Source organism: Rhinolophus sinicus, chromosome 15 (assembly GCF_057876585.1).
Source record: "Rhinolophus sinicus isolate RSI-liver-muscle chromosome 15, RSI-T2T, whole genome shotgun sequence".
Lineage (NCBI taxonomy): Eukaryota > Metazoa > Chordata > Mammalia > Chiroptera > Rhinolophidae > Rhinolophus > Rhinolophus sinicus.
In genome coordinates, this window is record NC_142515.1 from 91184764 (window position 1) to 91203003 (window position 18240).

Sequence of the window (18240 nt, forward strand, 5' to 3'; positions counted from 1 at the left end):
GCTGATGGCCATGCAATCACAGTTGGCCATTTACTACCTGAGCCAGCACCTGTCTATGTGAGGCCAAGAGCCTGGAAACTACTTTCTGGGGCTCTGCCCCCACAACCTAGCCCGGCAATCAGCTCTAATGCGTCTTTTGGAGCAAAAATTAGTATAAAAGACAGGGGCCCTATCTTCAGATGTTGGCTGGAACAGGCGCTTTAAGAGGTGCTAGGGTAATACTAGGGATGAGGCCTTGAGCTGTTAGAAACTATGTTACTGCCGTGTGGGGCGGCCTGCAGGGTCTCTGCTCCCGCTCCCCACATAAGAACGCAGGATATGGTTAGGCCCAAAAGGAACACCACGGAGCCATAGGTAGGGAAGTCATACCACTATGGTCTCACTGGAGGCTGGGTTCACACGACGTGCGACCTGCTGTCCGCTTTGCTGCCAACTGACCGACTCTCCTCAACTCTCCTCGGTAGCTGCGGCAGTTATATTAGTGGCCAATGGCTCACCGGTTACAGCTGACGGCCAACTAGCCACAGCTGATGGCCATTTGATCACAGTTGATGGCCATTTACTACCTGAGCCAGCACCTTTCCACGTGAGGGTGAGAGCCTGGAAACTGCACTCCTGGCTCTGTCCCCACAACATTCATTCATATAAAACCAATCATATCCCTTCCCCTCCTTTAAAATGCTTATTAAAATTCTTCCTTACACTGAGTTCCCACTTCTGCCACTCAGTGATAACACCTACTATACTATGTGCTAGATACTTTACAGACATCATAACATTTCTCAGAAACGATAGGTAAGTATTGGCTAAGGTCGCACAGCCAGTGAGTGGCAGAAGCCAGATTCATATTCACCTCTGATTGTTACCTGGTTCCAATAAACAAGAAAATCCTTTCACCTTTTAAGTCGATCAATTGAAAAGAATACCAGGGGTGGCCACTTAGCTCAGTTGGTTAGGGCGCCGTGCTCCGGGAAAAACACACTTAAGGAGAAAAAAACAAAACAATTTATCCGTAAAACACTGGACGTGTTCATAAAAATTTTAATGAGAATCATATATGAGCTCTCATTCTAACAAGATTCTAAGCTATTTAGAAGGGCGAGGGTCAAGTTATGCACCTTTCAGGTTATGAAGTATTTCTTTAGCATCACTATATCATAGCAAGATATTTAAGTCATTGCACCTGCCCTCAGGGAACTAGGGAAAAGGACACAAAGTCATACTGAGAAGGAACAGACGGACATTCCAGGGCAGATGGAGGGGCGTATGAGTAGTAACTTTCAAAAATCAGTGTATACACTGTCAGGGAGCTTGAGGGACCGACAGCTGTATTTATCCGTTACCATAATCGTAGAAGGAAGCTATCTAGGAAGTTTAAATGTCCGAAGTCAGAACGGCTTGTCGAGGAGCGGTAAACGGAGATCCAGGCGGGCGATCCTAGCGCCTCTGGCGCCCCCTAGCGTGAACGATCTGAAACCACACGTTGGAGACACAACCCTTTGCTTCGCTCTCGCCAGTCATTCCTGACAGGGCGCTGGAGGGCGCGGCGGGCCGGCGCGCACGCGCGAAGCGCTTCTTTACGCACAAAGACGGCTAAAGAGAGAGATCGGCGCAAACGCCGTGAGGACGGGCGGGACTTATTTCACGCTAGGGGTGGCGGTGACGTAAGGACAGAGGAGGCGGTGGTCAAGGAACGGAAGCCGGGAAGGAACTAGGGCGGAAGGGGGACCAGGGCCAGGCTTGTGTTCGGATCCTTGGCGGGGCTGGGGTTCTGATGTGGTCCCCAGAGCGGGAGGCCGAGGCCCCGGCCGGGGGAGACTCGGCGGGCCTTCTGCCCCCCGAGTGGGAGGAGGATGAGGAGCGCATGTCCTTCCTGTTCTCTGCCTTCAAAAGGAGTCGCGAGGTGAACAGCACCGACTGGGACAGCAAGATGGGCTTCTGGGCGCCGTTGGTGCTGAGCCACAGCCGCCGGCAGGGGGTGGTGCGCCTTCGTCTGCGGGACTTGCAGGAGGCCTTTCAGCGCAAGGGCAGCGTCCCGCTGGGGCTGGCCACGGTGCTGCAGGACCTGCTGCGGTGAGGGCGGGCCCCGGCCGGGGCGGGGGGGCTCCCTGCGGGCAGGGACCCCTTGGGTTCTTTGACTGCGCACCGCGCCCAGCCCAGGGTTTGGCCCCGAGTGGCCTCTGTGTGTGTTCAGTGGGCGACGGAGGAGGCTGGGGTAAGGGTGTGTGGAGGGAGAAGGCGATGGGGTATGGGGGAAACTGGAGGGCCAGAACAGGCCGATCAGATGGGATCCAGATGGGAAGAGAAGCCAGCCTAGCAGAGGTGACAGTCATTTGTATGAATGGACTGGAATCCTGTTACGGTGCTATTTCATAGGGCCTTCCACATTTGAATTACCCTGGAACAGAAGGTGTACGAGATAAGATTTGTTGAACTAAGGAGAGTCAGAGCTAAGAAGATGGCAGTCATGGAGAAGAGGCCAAGTCCTAGGACTCTTGCCTACAGCCCCCAGCACAGGTCATGTGTCTGGCCTATCGTGGCTTGTCCTTGACAGACTGTTTGGAGCCCAGGATGTGAAGGAGGGTGAGGGCTTTCCTGAGTATATTGATGCCTTGAGAAGGTCCTGTAGGTGCTACCTGTGCGACAGGTGCAGTGTTTTGGGGGTACCTGAGGCAGTAATCACATGGATAGCTAATAGATTTACAGAACTTTACTGTGTGCAGATACTTTGCCCACACCATTTCATCTGATCCCCTCAGCAGTCCAGATGTAGAATTATCCTCAGCAGACAGGAGAGGAAACTGAGCCTCAGAGAGATGAAATGACTTACTTGGTGTGACACAGCTGGTTAGAGGTAATGCCGGGACTGGACCATGGTCTTCTGAGTCGAAGTCAGTTGTCCTTCACATTGTATATATCGTACCAAGAGCAGCCTAGTTCGCCTGTGCCTCCCTCAGTGAATGAAAGAGAACGTCAACTTGGAGATATTGTTTTAGCTTGCTGCTCTTCTGGATTAGAAATTCTCCCTTCTCCCTAGTACCTTTCCACTGGCTGACATTGATGAGACAGGCCCATTTCTGAAACTTCTCTTTTCTGAGCAAGTGTCCTGTGGACAAAGTTTTAGTTCATGCGTGAAGTGGGACTCAGGGGAGACAGTAGCTGAAGAGGTCCGTAAGGGACAGGAAGAGTCTGGGCTTCCTCATTACAGCAGGCCCATCCTCTATGACTCCTGATCCAGAGACCTCCCATTACAGACCGACCTCATTTTATCATGCTTCACAGATACTGCATTTTTTACAAATTGAAGATTTGTGATAACCTTGTGTCAAGCAAGTTGATCAGCACCATTTCCCCAACAGGTTCAGATGACGATTAGCATTTTTTAGCAATAAAGTATTTTGTAATTAAGGAACGTACATTGTTTTTTTAGACATAATAGTATTGCAAGCTTAATAGACTACAGTGTAGTGTAAACATAACTTTTATATGCACTGGAAACTAAAACATTTGTGCGATTCACTTTATTATAATATTCACTTTGGCGCAGTGTTCTGGAGCCAAACCCCTATCTCGGAGGTACGCCTGTACCTCAATTTCTGCTCTCCTGTTTGCTGGCACTCTCCTGACGCTGCCTGGTGTTTGATGGCATCTGGCACCAGAAGAATTTCTGAGGAAGATATGGTCCATGGAAGCAGCATAGCATAGTAATGAACATCTTTGCTTGAGGGCCAAATGGCCTGGGCTCAAATCCTGGCTCTGCCAGGCTGTTGGAAGCAGAGGATATGAAGGAGGGTGAGGGCTTTACTGAGTATCTTGGTGCCCCGAGAAAGTCCTGTAGGTGCTACCTGTGTGACTGGCTAAATTCTGTGACTGTGGACAAATTATGTGCCCTCTTTTAGCCTCAGTTTGACCAATTATAAACTGGTGATGATAATTGTGCCTAGGTTTATGGTGGGGATTTGAAGAGCTATTCCTCGCATAGCGTGTAACGTAGGGACTAGCCTATGTAAAGGTAGCTACTTATTACCAGTGCCATGAAATGCCTTCTCTGCACCCTGGCTTGGGCATAGCAGAAAATCCTTCCTCTGAATTCTTGGTAGTCTTCCTCATGCCTTGCACTTGACAACGATCCGTTCTTCTAATTTTCATTTTATCATTTTGAGCTCCATTTGTCAAGGAAGTCTCATCATAGACCCTGCAGCCCCCTGTGCCTCTGAAGTCCTAGTGGTGACCTGGTGTTTTGGAGCCAAATTATAATTTAGATTTGGCCTCTTTTACCTTCTCAGTCCCTCAGTTTTCTCATTAACTAAAATGCCAAGTAACACCATCTATCTTGCAGAGTTGTGAGGCATACAGCTGGAGCGTAAACAGTGCTGCTCATAATAACCAGCACAGAGTAGGTGCCTAATGAATGTTTTTGTTGCTGCTGATCAGAATCCTCTTTTGGGGTAACGGGGATGTGGGGACTCGAATGGGACATTGTATTATGCCTACTGTATGCCCTTTTCTTTCTTTGCAGTCGAGGGGAGCTGCAGCGGGAGTCAGACTTCATGGCCAGTGTAGACAGCAGCTGGATCTCCTGGGGGGTCGGAGTCTTCCTGCTGAAGCCTCTCAAGTGGACTCTTTCCAACATGCTAGGGGATAATAAGGTTCCTGCCGAGGAGGTGCTTGTGGCTGTGGAGCTGCTGAAGGTGGGTGATCAGAAGAGAGACAGGTCTGGTGTCATCTGGTGTGACAATAGGCTCCTCTACCTTGTGTATCATTAGAAAAGGGTGTATCTTTTTACATGGTGACATGATACCTGAAGTTACCTGACCTCCCTTATTCTGTACTTTGTAGCAGTATTTACTTGTTAGTTGGACGTTTACATTTCAAAGGTGATCTTTTGCCTAGGAATTGACCGTTGCTTATTTTCCTTATTTGTAGGGATTCATGATAAGGTAATGTTTATAAAATGCTCTGCCTTCTGTAGTTCACTGACATGAATTTTTCGGGATTCCTGAGGACCTTGTGACTTTCAGCTTTGCCGTCCCCTATATCAGCAAACTAGGATCAGAGTTCCTCCTCTCTGGCTATCACCCTTTCCAATTCCAGCTTACTGACGGCCTTACGTCCATCAGGAAGCCACCAGGCCCTTGATCCCTTCCTGCTTTTCTGGTCACTCAGCTTCCTCCTGGCATGCCTTTCCCACTCAGCCTAGAGTGTGTAACCGATGCCTGACTGGTTCCCTCCTCAGTACTCTCAGCGTCTTTTCAGCTCTCCCTACACCAGAGACACCAGCAAATACACCGCCGTAGGTCAGCCCCACTGTCTCCATCCTTGTTGGAGAAAGTTGCCCTATCACCAAGACTGGGGCCCGTTTCACAGCCCCCAGCTGGAGGAGGGCCCTCAGAGCCACTCCACAGCCCCGTTTTCCTGTCCTCTCCCAGCCCTCCACACACCCCTTCCATTCGCTGCCATCTCTACTGTCTGCAGACACTTCATGGAGAAGGTAGAAATCTCCTGAGTCAGCACCTTCAGTTTTCTGTTTTTCTACCCTCAGTTAAACCTCCTCTGAGCCCTTCTTCCTGCCAAGCTCAGAGGATGAAATGTCTGTCTCCTCTTCCACATGTCCTCTTGAGTCTGTTCCTTACCCTTCTTGTCCCCTTGTCCCATCAGTTAGCTTCTTGATCTGTATTTTCCATCTCCCTCTTTTGGTGCTCTCCTGCTTCAACTTCTAAACCCACTCAACTCCTGTGTGGGCCTTGGGCTCTTGCCTAGTTTCTGCTCTGTCTCTGTCCTCAACCAAGCTTTGTTGTCACCATTTTCTCACCTCCCACCCTCTCTTTAACTCAGTTCAAACCTGCTTCAAAACTTCTGTGGTCAAGGTTATAGTAATGAGAGAGAGAGAGAGAGAGAGAAAGAACAAAGTTGACTGAATACGAGGTAGTGGAAGTGTACTGCAGGCAGTAGTTTTTGAAATTTCCAGACCAAAGCCAACCTCAGGGCCCTTGCATGGCCCTGGAGGCTTCCACACAGCTAGAGCCAGCTCAGAATCCCCATCCCCCACCCCAAGAGAGGCTCCAGTTTCTCCTCACCTCAACAGACCCCCAACCCTCTCTGCCTCAGACTGAGAAGGAGGTCTCCAGAATCTCCCACCTCTCCCAGCCTCCCAGGATTTTTGACTGAGGAGTACATGTTTGCTTCAGGGGAACACCCCTCTCCACCTCCTCCCTACCTAGATGGTTATCCCCCCACTTAGTGCCCTGACCTCTAGGGCTCAGCCAAGTCTCCACAGAAACTACAGGATAGTCTGGGTGGTTCTGGGCCAAACCTCATTTCTCTGTGCCGTCTTTTACCTCATGTGTTCTCTAACCTGGAGCAAAAGGGGGGCCGATATATTTATCTCCACAGATGTGGTTTTGGACTCACAGTCTTTTGAGAGCAACGGCAGAGATGAGGGTAGGAGTGGAATTACATAGATCTTCCAAGAACCAACAGTACGTAATATTTGGCAGCAATGTAGTCTAACCCTATTTAGGTAGAAAAATAAATCTTTTAGCTTTGCAGGGGCATGGGACTGTTAAATACGTACTCAGTTTACATCACTAACCAGAACATGTAACACTTAATTTCATTCAGTGACATCTGCTTTCAAATATATGGTGACTTCACTGTTTTCTCCTGGGATAGAGACTTGTTTACATGTGTGAGACTAACAGGTCTTATCTGGATATCTTATAAAACAGAGAAAGCCTACTTCTAAGGTAAATTGATTTGCCCAAGTCTAGACACAGAAAGCAGCCAGTAACTTTATATTCTATTTGAAAAAATACAGAAAAGGAAAAATTGCCCATAGATTTTGCTATTTAAAACAATTATACAACAAAATGAAAGTTTTCTTTCTGTTCATCCCATTTTCATCTCTTCAGGTATCTTCCCTTCCCATTTGTGTGCGTGCGTATGTGTGTGTGTGTGTGTGTGTGTGTGTTTACAGACATTTCTTTTGACCCTGTCCCACACTATTATACTATTCCAATTTATTTTCTTGTTAACATTCAGTACTTCTTTAAAATCTTATTTACTTGTTTACTTATTTATTATCTCTCTCTTCTACCAAAAGGGAGAAGTCCCACGGGTCTTGGAACCCTGGGAACAGTGCCTGGTACAGAGTAGATCAATAAATATTTGTTGAATAAATAAAGGAATATACATGTATACATATATATGTAAACATATGCACTCTACTTTAATATATCATGAGCATGTTTCCAAGCCCCTACACAATATAGGTTTATCTACTTCATTCTTTTGGATAGCTGCGTAATAATCTATAGATACAGCACAGTATATGCAATAGTTAGCACTCAGATGGACAGATAAGTCATTCCAATTACTCTTGTTACAAACAAATACTTCTCTGATAGCCTTGTGTGTACTTCTATGTACTTCTACTTTTATTTTTATGGAATTGATTTCTAGAAACGCATATGTTCATTTTGCCAAATGACTATTACCAAATGACTTTTACCAAATTACCAAAATGACTTTTCAGAAGTTTATACCAATTTACGCTTTCGTCAAGACTACATTGAGGAGTCCAGCCTTGTCAGCACTGGATAAAATCAGTCTTTTCAGTTTTGACAATTTGATGAACAAAAATGATATTTCCTGTTTGCTTTCAGAGCATCCACTGGCCACATACACGTCTCCTTCTATGAATTGCCTATTTATGTTCTCTTTCCACCACCAACCCAGTTACTGCCAGCGTTATCTTCTAAGTGCGTGTGAATCCATCCCTTATCTGTGTGAAGCCGTCCCTATGACCATTGCCCTGTTCACACCCTCATATCCTCTTGCATAAATGGTCTCCCTGCCTCTAAGCCTAACCTACAATCCATCCTTTCCCAGTTGTCAGCTAGATATCTGTTCATCTAACCGTTTCCCTTCAGTGACTTCCCACCATCTGCCGAATGAAGGCCAGCATAGAAGATAGTCCACTAGGTACAAGAGAGAAGTGCTTCTCCCTCCCTTCCGTCCGCATCCGTCATACTCCATGCCATTGCTCACGATTGCCGCTCTTCCTGAGATGCCCTTCCCACCTGCTTCACCTAGAAACTTACTCTTCAGAATTCTGCTCTGGAAACTGTTTGTTTCCAGACAAGCTCTGACCTCCTGGGTATCCCTTCCCTGTATTTTCGTAGTGTTCTGTGCCGACCTCTGTAAATATTTATTTGCAGAAGACTGAGAGAATAATTTCCATGTAGGAGGAACACAGAGGCTTTGTTCCTTGGAACCTTTACGTCTTAGACTTCTCACAAAACCCTATTCCACCTGTTTGTCACATACTTTTCTCCTGAGATGCTTTATAGACTCAGGAATGTTCTCGTTTGCAGTATTGCCATTTGGCATAAAAAATGGAGAGACCTGGAATGGAAGGGAATTTCGATATCATTTCATCCACCTTCAGTTTGTGGGATGCTGAGCACCAGTAAGACTGACTGGTCCAGGGTCGCACATGCTGGGCAGAAAACCTGCTCCAGCTTTCGTCCGTGACCATTCCACACAGCACACCACCTCGTTCTTCCCTTGGGGAGCCCTGGGCCAGGGAGAGCCGTAAACATCGTAGTAAAATCCCAGATGGAAGTGCAGGCACAGAGCTGGCTCCCAGTATATCAGGCACGTCCTTTCATCCACGTTCATCACGCTGTCCTCCAAGCTTTCAAAACCACAAATCCTTTTTCTTTTCCAAAGCTGCCACTTTAGGGAAAACATGGTCGGTGCCCCCTGTTCCTGCTGGGTGTGACGATGGTTTGGAAGCACGGGGTCAGGGCACTGGATCCGTGTGCGGCAGTCAGGGCCTGTGAGCATGTTTTGCCTTCCCTGCAGGAGAAGGCTGAGGAGGTGTATCGTCTGTATCAGAACTCCCCTCTGTCCTCCCACCCTGTGGTGGCCCTGTCGGAGCTGAGCACCCTCTGTGCGGGCTCCTGTCCAGACGAGAGGACCTTCTACTTGGTGTTGCTGCAGCTACAGAAGGAGAAGAGAGTCACAGTCCTCGAGCAGAATGGGGAGAAGGTACACGCATCCAGCCCTTCACTCCCCGACTCCCTGATGACTCACTAAGCATTTCCTGACGTGCCTGCCAGCATGCCTGCCTGGGGATGTCTCAGCACTTGTGGCAGGGGCAGCAGTAATTTGTCCCTGTCCCTCAGATTGTGAAGTTTGCCCGCGGGCCGCATGCCAAGGTCTCCCCTGTCAACGACGTAGATGTTGGGGTGTACCAGCTCATGCAGAGTGAACAGCTGCTCTCACGCAAAGTGGAGTCCTTATCCCAGGAAGCAGAGAGGTAACCCCCTCCCCCAGCTGAACACCCCCCGACCCCACCCTGGCTGGCCCTCAGGGCTGGCCAAGCATTGGTGTCCGTAGGCTCTTTAAAAAAAAAAAAAAGGTTATTATTATTATTATTTTTACTAATTACAGAATTAGTAACTGCTCAATACAGTCATCGTGGAAAGCACAGAATATCACAAAGGAGAAAATAATGGATTTTAATTCCGCCAAAGAGTACGACTGTTAACATTATGTTTACGCTCTTCCATGCCGGTGCCCATTTAACCAGTGTTTACTAAGCGAGGCCTTGTCTTGGGGACTTGGGGATACAGTAGTGAACAAGACACGTCTCTGCCTTCCGGAGGTCTCTGAGGGACTCCCACCCTTCCCCTGGGGTGACCTTACCAGTTGTCCCTGCCACAGGCATGTGAACACTTCTCTGAAAAGTAGACTGTTAGGCGCTGAATTAAAGTGTGCATGTTTGCAGTGGAAGAAATGCAAGGAATACGCCCACAGTCATTGTTGGTGTTAAGAATCGATTCCCGATCTCCTGGCTCCCAAAATGGGAATCTGTTTTCAAGGTGCCTTGTTGGCATGCTCTCTCTACCTGTGGGTTAAACTTAGTCTGTCTTCCCCACGTGCAGGAGCTCAAACTTGTGTGCATATCTAAATGTGCTTGCAAGAGTGACCGTGGGCTATTGGGCCTCCTTTTTCTCGCCATTGGGTGGAGTGGATTTGATCTTCAGATCTGAAAGTACCTCACCTAAGTGCTACTCTTGGGGACTCTTCAGGACCCTACCACCCCCTCCTATGGCACTATCGTCTCGATCTGCCTCTTTGTTTCATAGGTGTAAAGAGGAAGCCCGCCGGGCATGCCGAGCAGGGAAGAAACAGCTGGTGAGTTTTCTCCCTCCCCTCTAGCAGTGTGCCTGGGCCCTGGCCCGGCAGGGAGAGGTGCCCCAATAGTTCAGAAAGGAACTTGGGGCTTGAGGGGAACAGTGTGCGGGTGTCCCAGGCACCACGGCTCATTTTATAAATGAGAGGGAAGAAGGCCTGGAATGGTCTGGTCTGAGCATCTGGGAAAGGCTACCTTTCTCCAGCCCTTTGGCCTGCCCAGTCTGACCCTGACCAAGTCTCCATGCCCCTCTAGGCACTGAGGTCTCTCAAGGCCAAACAGCGGACGGAAAAGCGCATCGAGGCCCTGCATGCCAAGCTGGACACCGTGCAAGGCATCCTGGACCGGATCTATGCCTCCCAGACAGATCAGATGGTAGCCACTGCCCCTGTGCTCCAGAGCTTGGCCGGCCTCCTGCATCTGCTCCTCGTCCCCTCCACTGTGGCGCTGCTATTTGGAGGAGGCCTGGGTTCTTTCAGGATATGGTTGGGATTGCGTTTGCCTCTTCTGTTGGGAAGTTTTGGCCTCAGTGCATATGGGGTGCATCAAGTGTGGGTGACAGAAAAACAAAAACCCAAAGCTATCTTTTGGAGACGAAACAATACTATATGTATTTTGCCTGGTGTTCTTCATTTGCACTGACAGCGGCTTTCTCTTTAGGTTTTCAATGCCTATCAGGCTGGGGTAGGAGCCCTGAAACTCTCCATGAAGGATGTCACAGTGGAGAAGGCAGAGAGCCTCGTAGATCAGATCCAAGAGGTACGGGATGGGGCCGGGGAGGAAGGGACACTCCAGAGGACATTACTGAGAACAGATGGGACTTTGTTGCATTTCCTCTTTTCCCAACCTTGACTCTTTAGCTTGTGAACTTGAGGAAGCATTCTTTGATTCTCATGGGGCAGTGTTACTTTGTCACCGTGAACACTGAGACCCAAAGACTGAGGTCCTCAGAGACCCCACTCAGAGTTCAAGGCCTTGTACTTCTCCCCTTACAGCTGTGTGACACCCAGGATGAACTTTCTCAGACTCTGGCTGGCGGGGTGACCAATGGCTTAGGTGAGTTACAAGGTGACCCTTCCTTCTTCCTTCCTTCCTTCCTTCCTTTCTTCCGTCCTTTCTTTCTTCCGTCCTTCCTTCCTTCCATCTCTCCTTCCTTCCATCTTTCCCTCCTTCCTTCCTTCCTTCCTTCCTTCCTTCCTTTCTTCCGTCCTTTCTTTCTTCCGTCCTTCCTTCCTTCCATCTCTCCTTCCTTCCATCTTTCCCTCCTTCCTTCCTTCCTTCCTTCCTTCCTTCCTTCCTTCCTTCCTTCCTTCCTTCCTTCCTTCGAGGACTCCACTTCCATGTGCTGTGGTAGGTTTGGTCATGGATCTGACTTTCTTGGTGCAGGCAGGGCTCTCCTCCCCTCCCCTCTACCTGGGGCTTATCCATAGGAATAATTGGAGGACTTGTCATTTCCTCCTTGACAGTCTGTACTAATGCCCCCTTTGTGCTCCAGTGTTCCTTGCTGATTAGGCTTCTGACTGGAAGATGCTTCTTCAAGGGTAAGAGGAAGCAAGGTCAGTCTCATGGGGTTAGCAGAATGTACCTCCTTGATGACTTAGCTCTGTGTATGGAAGAAGAGTATTTGCTTGAAGATATCCTCTGCCTCCCAACGCACAGGATCTTTTTTTTCTTTTATTTATTTATTTTTACCAGTTTCAGGTGTACAATACAAGATAATGAATAGACATTTACACCCCTCACAAAGTGATAACCCCCCCAAGTCTACTACCCCTCTGACACCGTACATAGTTATTACAATACCATTGATTATATTCCCTGTGCTGTACTTTAGTTATAGTTGACATTCAATATTACATGAGTTTCAGGTATACAGCACATCACATGATTCTTTTTGACCTGCAAGGAGGCCTGAACATCTTTTGTAAAGCTGAGCGGAGTTTTGCTTCAAAGCCCTTGACTCATAAATGCAACTCCTCCCTGGACTTAATGTGTCCTGACATTGTCTTTCCTTTCTAGATTTTGACAGCGAGGAACTGGAGAAGGAATTGGACATCCTTCTTCAAGATACCACCAAAGAACCCTTGGATCTGCCTGACAACCCCCAGGAGACGTTTTATACCAACAGTGTGCCTAACCCTAGGATCTCGGATGCTGAACTTGAAGCCGAGCTTGAGAAACTGTCCTTATCAGAGGGAGGTATGGAGCTGTATTCCCAGGGTTGCTGGTGGGCACGTGGCCCTCTGTCTGATAGCAGCCACAGAGGACTGAGGAGTCCCAGCCCAAGTCCTCAATTTGCCAGGGAACCAGTGAGGGAGCGGTGGGCCATCATTGATTTATATGAAGACTCAATCCCTTAAATACGGGGATGATTTCTGTCTTAAAGATCTGCCTGGTATAGTATTCTTCATGTTTTCTCTTTGCAGGTTTGGTCCCAAGCAGTAAATCTCCAAAAAGGCAATTGGAACCGACTCTCTAAAGCCATTGTAGGACCCGCACGTGAAGGACCCTCATGTAAAAGAGAGACCAGGCTTGTATGTGTGTACATAGTTATTTAAATGAAAAACTCTCAGAATTGGTTGGGAAGAGGAGGAAGGAGAAACACACTGATTTATCTGGATGCTACCACTTACTACAGGACAGATACAGTTTCTGGAAGCGTGCTCCAAAGGCTTGCTCCCAGCTGGTATCATGGACCTGCCTTCTCATCTTTATAGTGCCACAATTTATACAGTTCTGTGTTTGACCTGTCGTCTCTCATAGCCTGCAGTTCTTGCCATTGGCTCAGTTAGGTTTGTCTTCACCCACCAGCTTTGTTCCAGCCAATGAAGGTGAAAGATTTGCGGCTTTGCTAAATCAAAATCAGTCCTCTTTCCTCCCCACCCCCCACTGTTTCTTAGAGGAATGTATTGTCTGTAAGGTCAGTTAAACTTGTTCCGGTCCCATTCTATTTTCATTGGTAACGAGAAGAATGAGAATCAAACAGCTGCCACTTTATGGAGAAACAAACAGTGTAAAGGATTTTTTTCTCTAGGGTCGTTTGTCACGTTCTCCAGGTGTTTAGCAAGAGAGGTCACCCCTCAGTGGCTCAGAGTCACACATTTGGAGAGGGGGCTCCTGTGGGTGGTGAATGTTCCTGCCTCTTTTCTCTTATGCAGAAGATCTGACTGGAGCAAGTGTTGTCATTGGACTTTGAACTTGGTGGGGGGGAGCCCAGGTGACAGCAGGGCCCCAAGTGTCCAGTCCCCCCCACGTGCTTTTTTTAAAGAGGCAGCACCTTTGCCTTGCCCCGTCATGGAATCATGTAAACGTAACTTGATTTGTATCAGAACAAGCCACACAACAACACACCTCCCCTTCTTGAGCCTGGCACACAACAACAGGTTCTTTGGATTTCAGAGCATTTGCTTTGTGCCCACTGCTCAGGGCGGGGGATCTGAGCCAGGCTGGGCACCGGAGGCAGAAGCCCGAAGCCTTCTGCCAATCTGCGTGCTTCCCGGTCCAGCTCTCACCTGTCCCTGCCTCCTCAAGCCCCATCGTCCCACTTCCTTTCATGAATGGGGGAGGGTGGTGCAGGGGGACAGACAGGAGAGGGTCTGAATGCTGTGGCAGCAAGGAGAAGAGAAGATGGCAGCCACACTGCCACTCTGCTGCCACAGTGCCAGTGCTTCTGCCTGGAGCCCTTTCCTGGCCCTCCAGCTGAGGTGGCAGTGGAGCAGAGGGGAAGAATTTGCTCCAGGCCAGCAGCACGAATCAATCACCTTTCAACAAATCTCTCTCCCAGTCGACCTTGGTAAACCGAAATATTGGGGGTGAAGAGAAACAATCACTATTTTTTCTTTTTTATCTGGTAAATAATTAAAAATAAAAACCCTGAGTACTTGCCCTGGTCTCTTCTTTAAGTTGTCTAGTTTCTTGTTCCTTCATGCCTCCCCACCTCCACCTCCAACATTTACACCTCGGTGCTTTCACAAGCGCCGAGCTGCAGTGAAAGCTGGTCAATGTCACTGATGGCTCTCACACTCAGCGCTGTTCTGGGGGAGCCCCGTCCTTTGGGTGGCCTTGGTTTCAGGAGTGTGCCACCATTTCCTTTTCCTTTGCCTGTTTGTTTAAATGACCCAATTTCCCCTGCCCATGTCACCATGCCATACTTTAGTCTGGCATCAATACTTAACTCAGCCCCTGCTACATGCTTGGTGTTTGTCCTGCCCCGGGGTGGGGAGTGGGGCTGGGCTTTGAGGCTGAGTGCAGGGCTACGAACAGGCTGGAAGGTCTGCCACAGTGCGGGGTTCACAGCAGCTGAACCAACCAGGAAAAGGCATTGGGAGCAAGGCCCAGAGCAGTAACAGTTTGAACAGAGAAGAGTGAGGACAGGTTCTCAGGGAGGCAGGATGTAGGAAACGCCCCCCAACCTCCATCAGCCATACCCCCACCATACACCTGCCCCCCAACCCCCGCTGAAAGCAAGGGACCTGCACTTTCTGAGCCTCGTACCTGCCCTCGTGTTACTCTTACCCTCGCGGACTTGCGCTGCTGAGGGCCTGGTTTACATGTCTTGGCCTAGTTCTTTGCTGTGCAGCAGGAAATGGAAAGATGTCGAGTCTGGGACTGATCAGTGGAAAATGAGCCTGTCTGGTGGTGGCTGTGTTTTCAGCATGGGATTCCCTTGGGGAACCTGAGTCTTAAACAGGACTCTCCTCTTGAAGGAATAGACTTGATTTATTACGGGAGCTGGTAAGTTTTCTTATACGTGGAGAGAGATCAGGTGCGGATGAACTAGGTTCAGCCTTTTTGAAACATTCTGTGGTGCGAGCACAATGCAGTATATAGATGACGTAGTGTAGAAATGTACACTTGAAACCTATATAATTTTACTGACCAGTGTCATCCCAATAAATTAAGATTTTAAAAACTAACAATATGAACTAGGAAAAGAAAAAAATATCCTGTGGTAAGGAAGTTCGGAGAATAAACACCTCAAGTTGGGGGGCTCAGAGATGGTTTCATTGAGAGAGGACATCCACGCTCTCATGTCCCTTGACTCTTTCCTTCAGAACCCTGAAAAGCAATCTGCAAATCAAAACATCATCTATGCGTGATTCCGCTGAGATCAAGTAGGGAGATAATGTCCTGGCTGGGAATCAGGAAGTGTGATTCCAGGTCTCACCGCAGCCACTCTGCTGGTTATATGGCTTTGAAGACACAGGCCCTTCATTTCCCATCTGCAAGATGACTCCAGAAGTTCTGATTGTCTTAGTGTCCCCCTGTGTGGTCCACTTCTCCCTTTGAATCCCTGCTGTCTCGTGACGAGACAGTGCCACAGCAATGCCAAGCCTAGAAAAGTGGCTCGAAAGTCCCCAGTCACTGCTGGCTGGGGAACAGTGATGCGGTGGGGAGAGCAGGTGTGGGGAGAGGGGAAAAGGGACATTTGGGGAGGTGGGAGGAAGGGGAGAAGGTGCAGCCTCAGAACCTCCTGGGTCTCCCCGAAAGGTCTTAGCCAGAGCCCTGGGACCTGGGTGGGCTCTGAGTCAGACACCCTGCTGGGAGAGGGATGTGTAAGGGTTAAACTGCAGCCATTCATCACTGCCTGCCTAGAGGGCAGAGTCCAAGGTTGAGCAGACCCCACCCCGCCTCCCCAAGATGTCTAGATATTCTGGTTCAATCTGCGGGAAATGTAATCAAGGTAATCCAGAAAGAGAAAACCACCAAAGCTGTTCAGAAAGATGAGACCACTGAGGGTGCTGCTGACTGATGAGAAACCCAAGTGACGCTTGCTTTGAGGTTCATGGGTGACCTTGGCAACTCTTCTTTTGAAGTGTTTCGCTGTTTCATCTCATTTTTACTGAAGTTGCAGTTACTCCTGAGGGAAAGTGTGGTTCTGCACACAAACCATACGCGGTCACAGACGCTTGAACATGAGAATTGGAAGGAGCTTCAGCAGGTGCCGGGTGATCAGGCCCAGATGAACCAGGGGCAGATACTGCGGTTTTGAAACAGAAATATCCATGTCACAGGTGAGAACCCCGAAGCCTAAGTGACTTGCCCCAAGTCACAGAACTCACCAGAGAACTTAGGTTTGTTGGTTTCCAGTTACGTATTCTGTTACCCCAGGCTCTTCTTCACACAGACTCTCAAAAACCACGTGACTCCAAAAGGACTTCTTGTGATTGGTGGTCAGTGGTTGGTGGTTGGGGTCTGGTGGGTGAGCGGTGGGTGGTTGGTGGGTGTCACTGCTTTGAGTTGGCAGATAGCTTCCTGAGGGGAGCAATTACACAGACTATGGATTGAAAATTACCTCTCTACTAGCTGGTCAGTTTCCAGTTTTCAGGGGAACCAAGGATAGTCGTCACACTGTTCCTTTGCTGATATGCACCATGAAGGTAACTTTTTTGACTTGTAGCAAGCACATCAATTGTGAAGGAGGAAAAACATGCAGATGTGGACTGCACAGCACTTCCTGAAAGAGGAGAGTTAGGGCCCTCGTGAGATATCCAATGCTGTGATGAGGTGACATGGTACCCCCCAAAGCCCCTCCTGAACTGTGTTGGGGATCATACCTCAGCTAGTGGATGTCTAGCCCTCTGCATGGTGTAATGAATGTTGGCTGACTTACTGGAGTATCGCACAATGAATTCGCCCAGGATAATAGAAACATATTTAGATTATACACATTGGAAGAGAATTCAGCTATTGAAAATACCGTGCTGGAGTTCTCAACTCAGGGAAATTAAAAATCAACAAATCCAAGCCTATCACGTGTGAGCTAACAAATCAGGAGAGGAAGGAAGGAAGTTTGAGATAGGGTCCCGGCCCTCCAGGAACTTAAAGTCAGAGGAAGGGGTCTTAGATTGGTGCTGCTACAACAAAAGGCCATAGACTGGGTTGCTTTAAACAACAGAAATGTACTTCTCACAGTTCTGAAGGCTGGAAGTCTGAGGTCCGAGTGCCAGCCTGGTTGGGTTCTGGTGAGGGCTAGCCCTCTTCTGGGTTGCAAATGGTCCCCTTTTCATATCCTCACATGGTGGAAAGAGAGCAAGGGAACTCTCTGGAGCCTCTTTTATAAGGGCACTAATCCCATTCATGAGGGCCACACCCTCATGGCCTGATTATCCCCCAAAGGCCCCACCTCTTAATACTACTATATTGGGAGTTGGGATTCCAGCGTCTGAATTTTGAGGGGATACAAACATTCAGATCATAACAAAGGGTATTTCCAAGATATTAGCACAATGAAAGACTAGTACAGCAGTAAGCATTTGCAGGGCAGGGGTTGATGGGTTAGGAACAAAATGCCCAATTTTAGATTCCAGCTCTTATTTTAGTGCAAGAACAACAGAAATGAACAATAGCTAACACTTATTGGGTGCTTACTGTCTGCAGGCTACTATGTGTTGCAGGTTAGGTTCTCCAGAAGCAGACCTGGAGACAGATTTTGGGGTATCAGGGATCACCACCTATGAAGGGAGAGGAGAAGAAACAGGACTGGGGAGAGGAAGTCAATCTACGACGCAGGCCCCCAAAGCTCTTGGCCACTCTGGCAGAGAATTCCAGTGTGAGTATTGTCCACTAGTGTCCACGTCAGGCAGAAAAGGCCAGGCCTTTATCCATTGCCACCCTTCTCCCTCGGTCATCAGATAGCCCTGGAAAGGGGGTAGCCTCAGCTGGGGTGGCTCTCTGAAGCTGGGCAGCAAATCCTTGAAGGGAGGCTTGGGCAGTACATCTCCATGACTTCCATGCTGTGTGCTAAGCTCTTTGAAGGTGTTTTATCTTTCCAATGAGATGAGTACTATTATTTCACAAATGAGTTAACGGAGGCTTAGAAATGGTAAGTAATTTGTCCATTGTTACCAGTGGATGATTGTGATATTGTGATTTATAATAAATCTATATTTGGTCTTCACCCCCATTGCTGGCACAGAGCTCCTAAACCCTTGGAATTTCCTAAGTGATGAGAACAGTAAAAGTGTCTTGAAATGTAATATTCACAATAGCCCAATATTGGCCCAATAGGAATATCTTCAACTCCAGATCTATGG

General features: G+C 48.4%; 1 protein-coding gene across 2 annotated transcripts; it reads left to right on the forward strand.

Annotated features, from left to right (window-relative positions):
• Positions 1-1571: 1571 nt before the first annotated feature.
• Positions 1572-14089, forward strand: CHMP7 (charged multivesicular body protein 7). Of its 2 annotated transcripts, none has more exons than XM_019714707.3 (10): positions 1572-2073; positions 4520-4691; positions 8869-9054; positions 9192-9325; positions 10158-10206; positions 10460-10579; positions 10865-10963; positions 11200-11260; positions 12224-12403; positions 12631-14089. In XM_019714707.3, the coding sequence occupies exons 1-10, from the start codon at positions 1775-1777 to the stop codon at positions 12681-12683; spliced, it is 1353 nt and encodes a 450-aa protein (XP_019570266.1). In that variant the 5' UTR covers positions 1572-1774; the 3' UTR covers positions 12684-14089. The 2 variants fall into 2 exon arrangements, with proteins under 2 accessions (XP_019570266.1, XP_088648596.1); XM_088792470.1 differs by having other exon boundaries at positions 1685-1903.
• The last annotated feature ends 4151 nt before the right edge of the window (positions 14090-18240 follow it).

Coding starts and splice junctions, on each gene's coding strand:
- CHMP7 (XM_019714707.3), top strand. CDS start 1,775: ATGTGGTCCCCAGAGCGGGAGGCCGAGGCCCCGGCCGGGGGAGACTCG. Junction 10,580..10,864: donor CCTCCCAGACAGATCAGATG/GTAGCCACTGCC, acceptor CTTTCTCTTTAG/GTTTTCAATGCCTATCAGGC. Junction 12,404..12,630: donor ACTGTCCTTATCAGAGGGAG/GTATGGAGCTGT, acceptor TTCTCTTTGCAG/GTTTGGTCCCAAGCAGTAAA.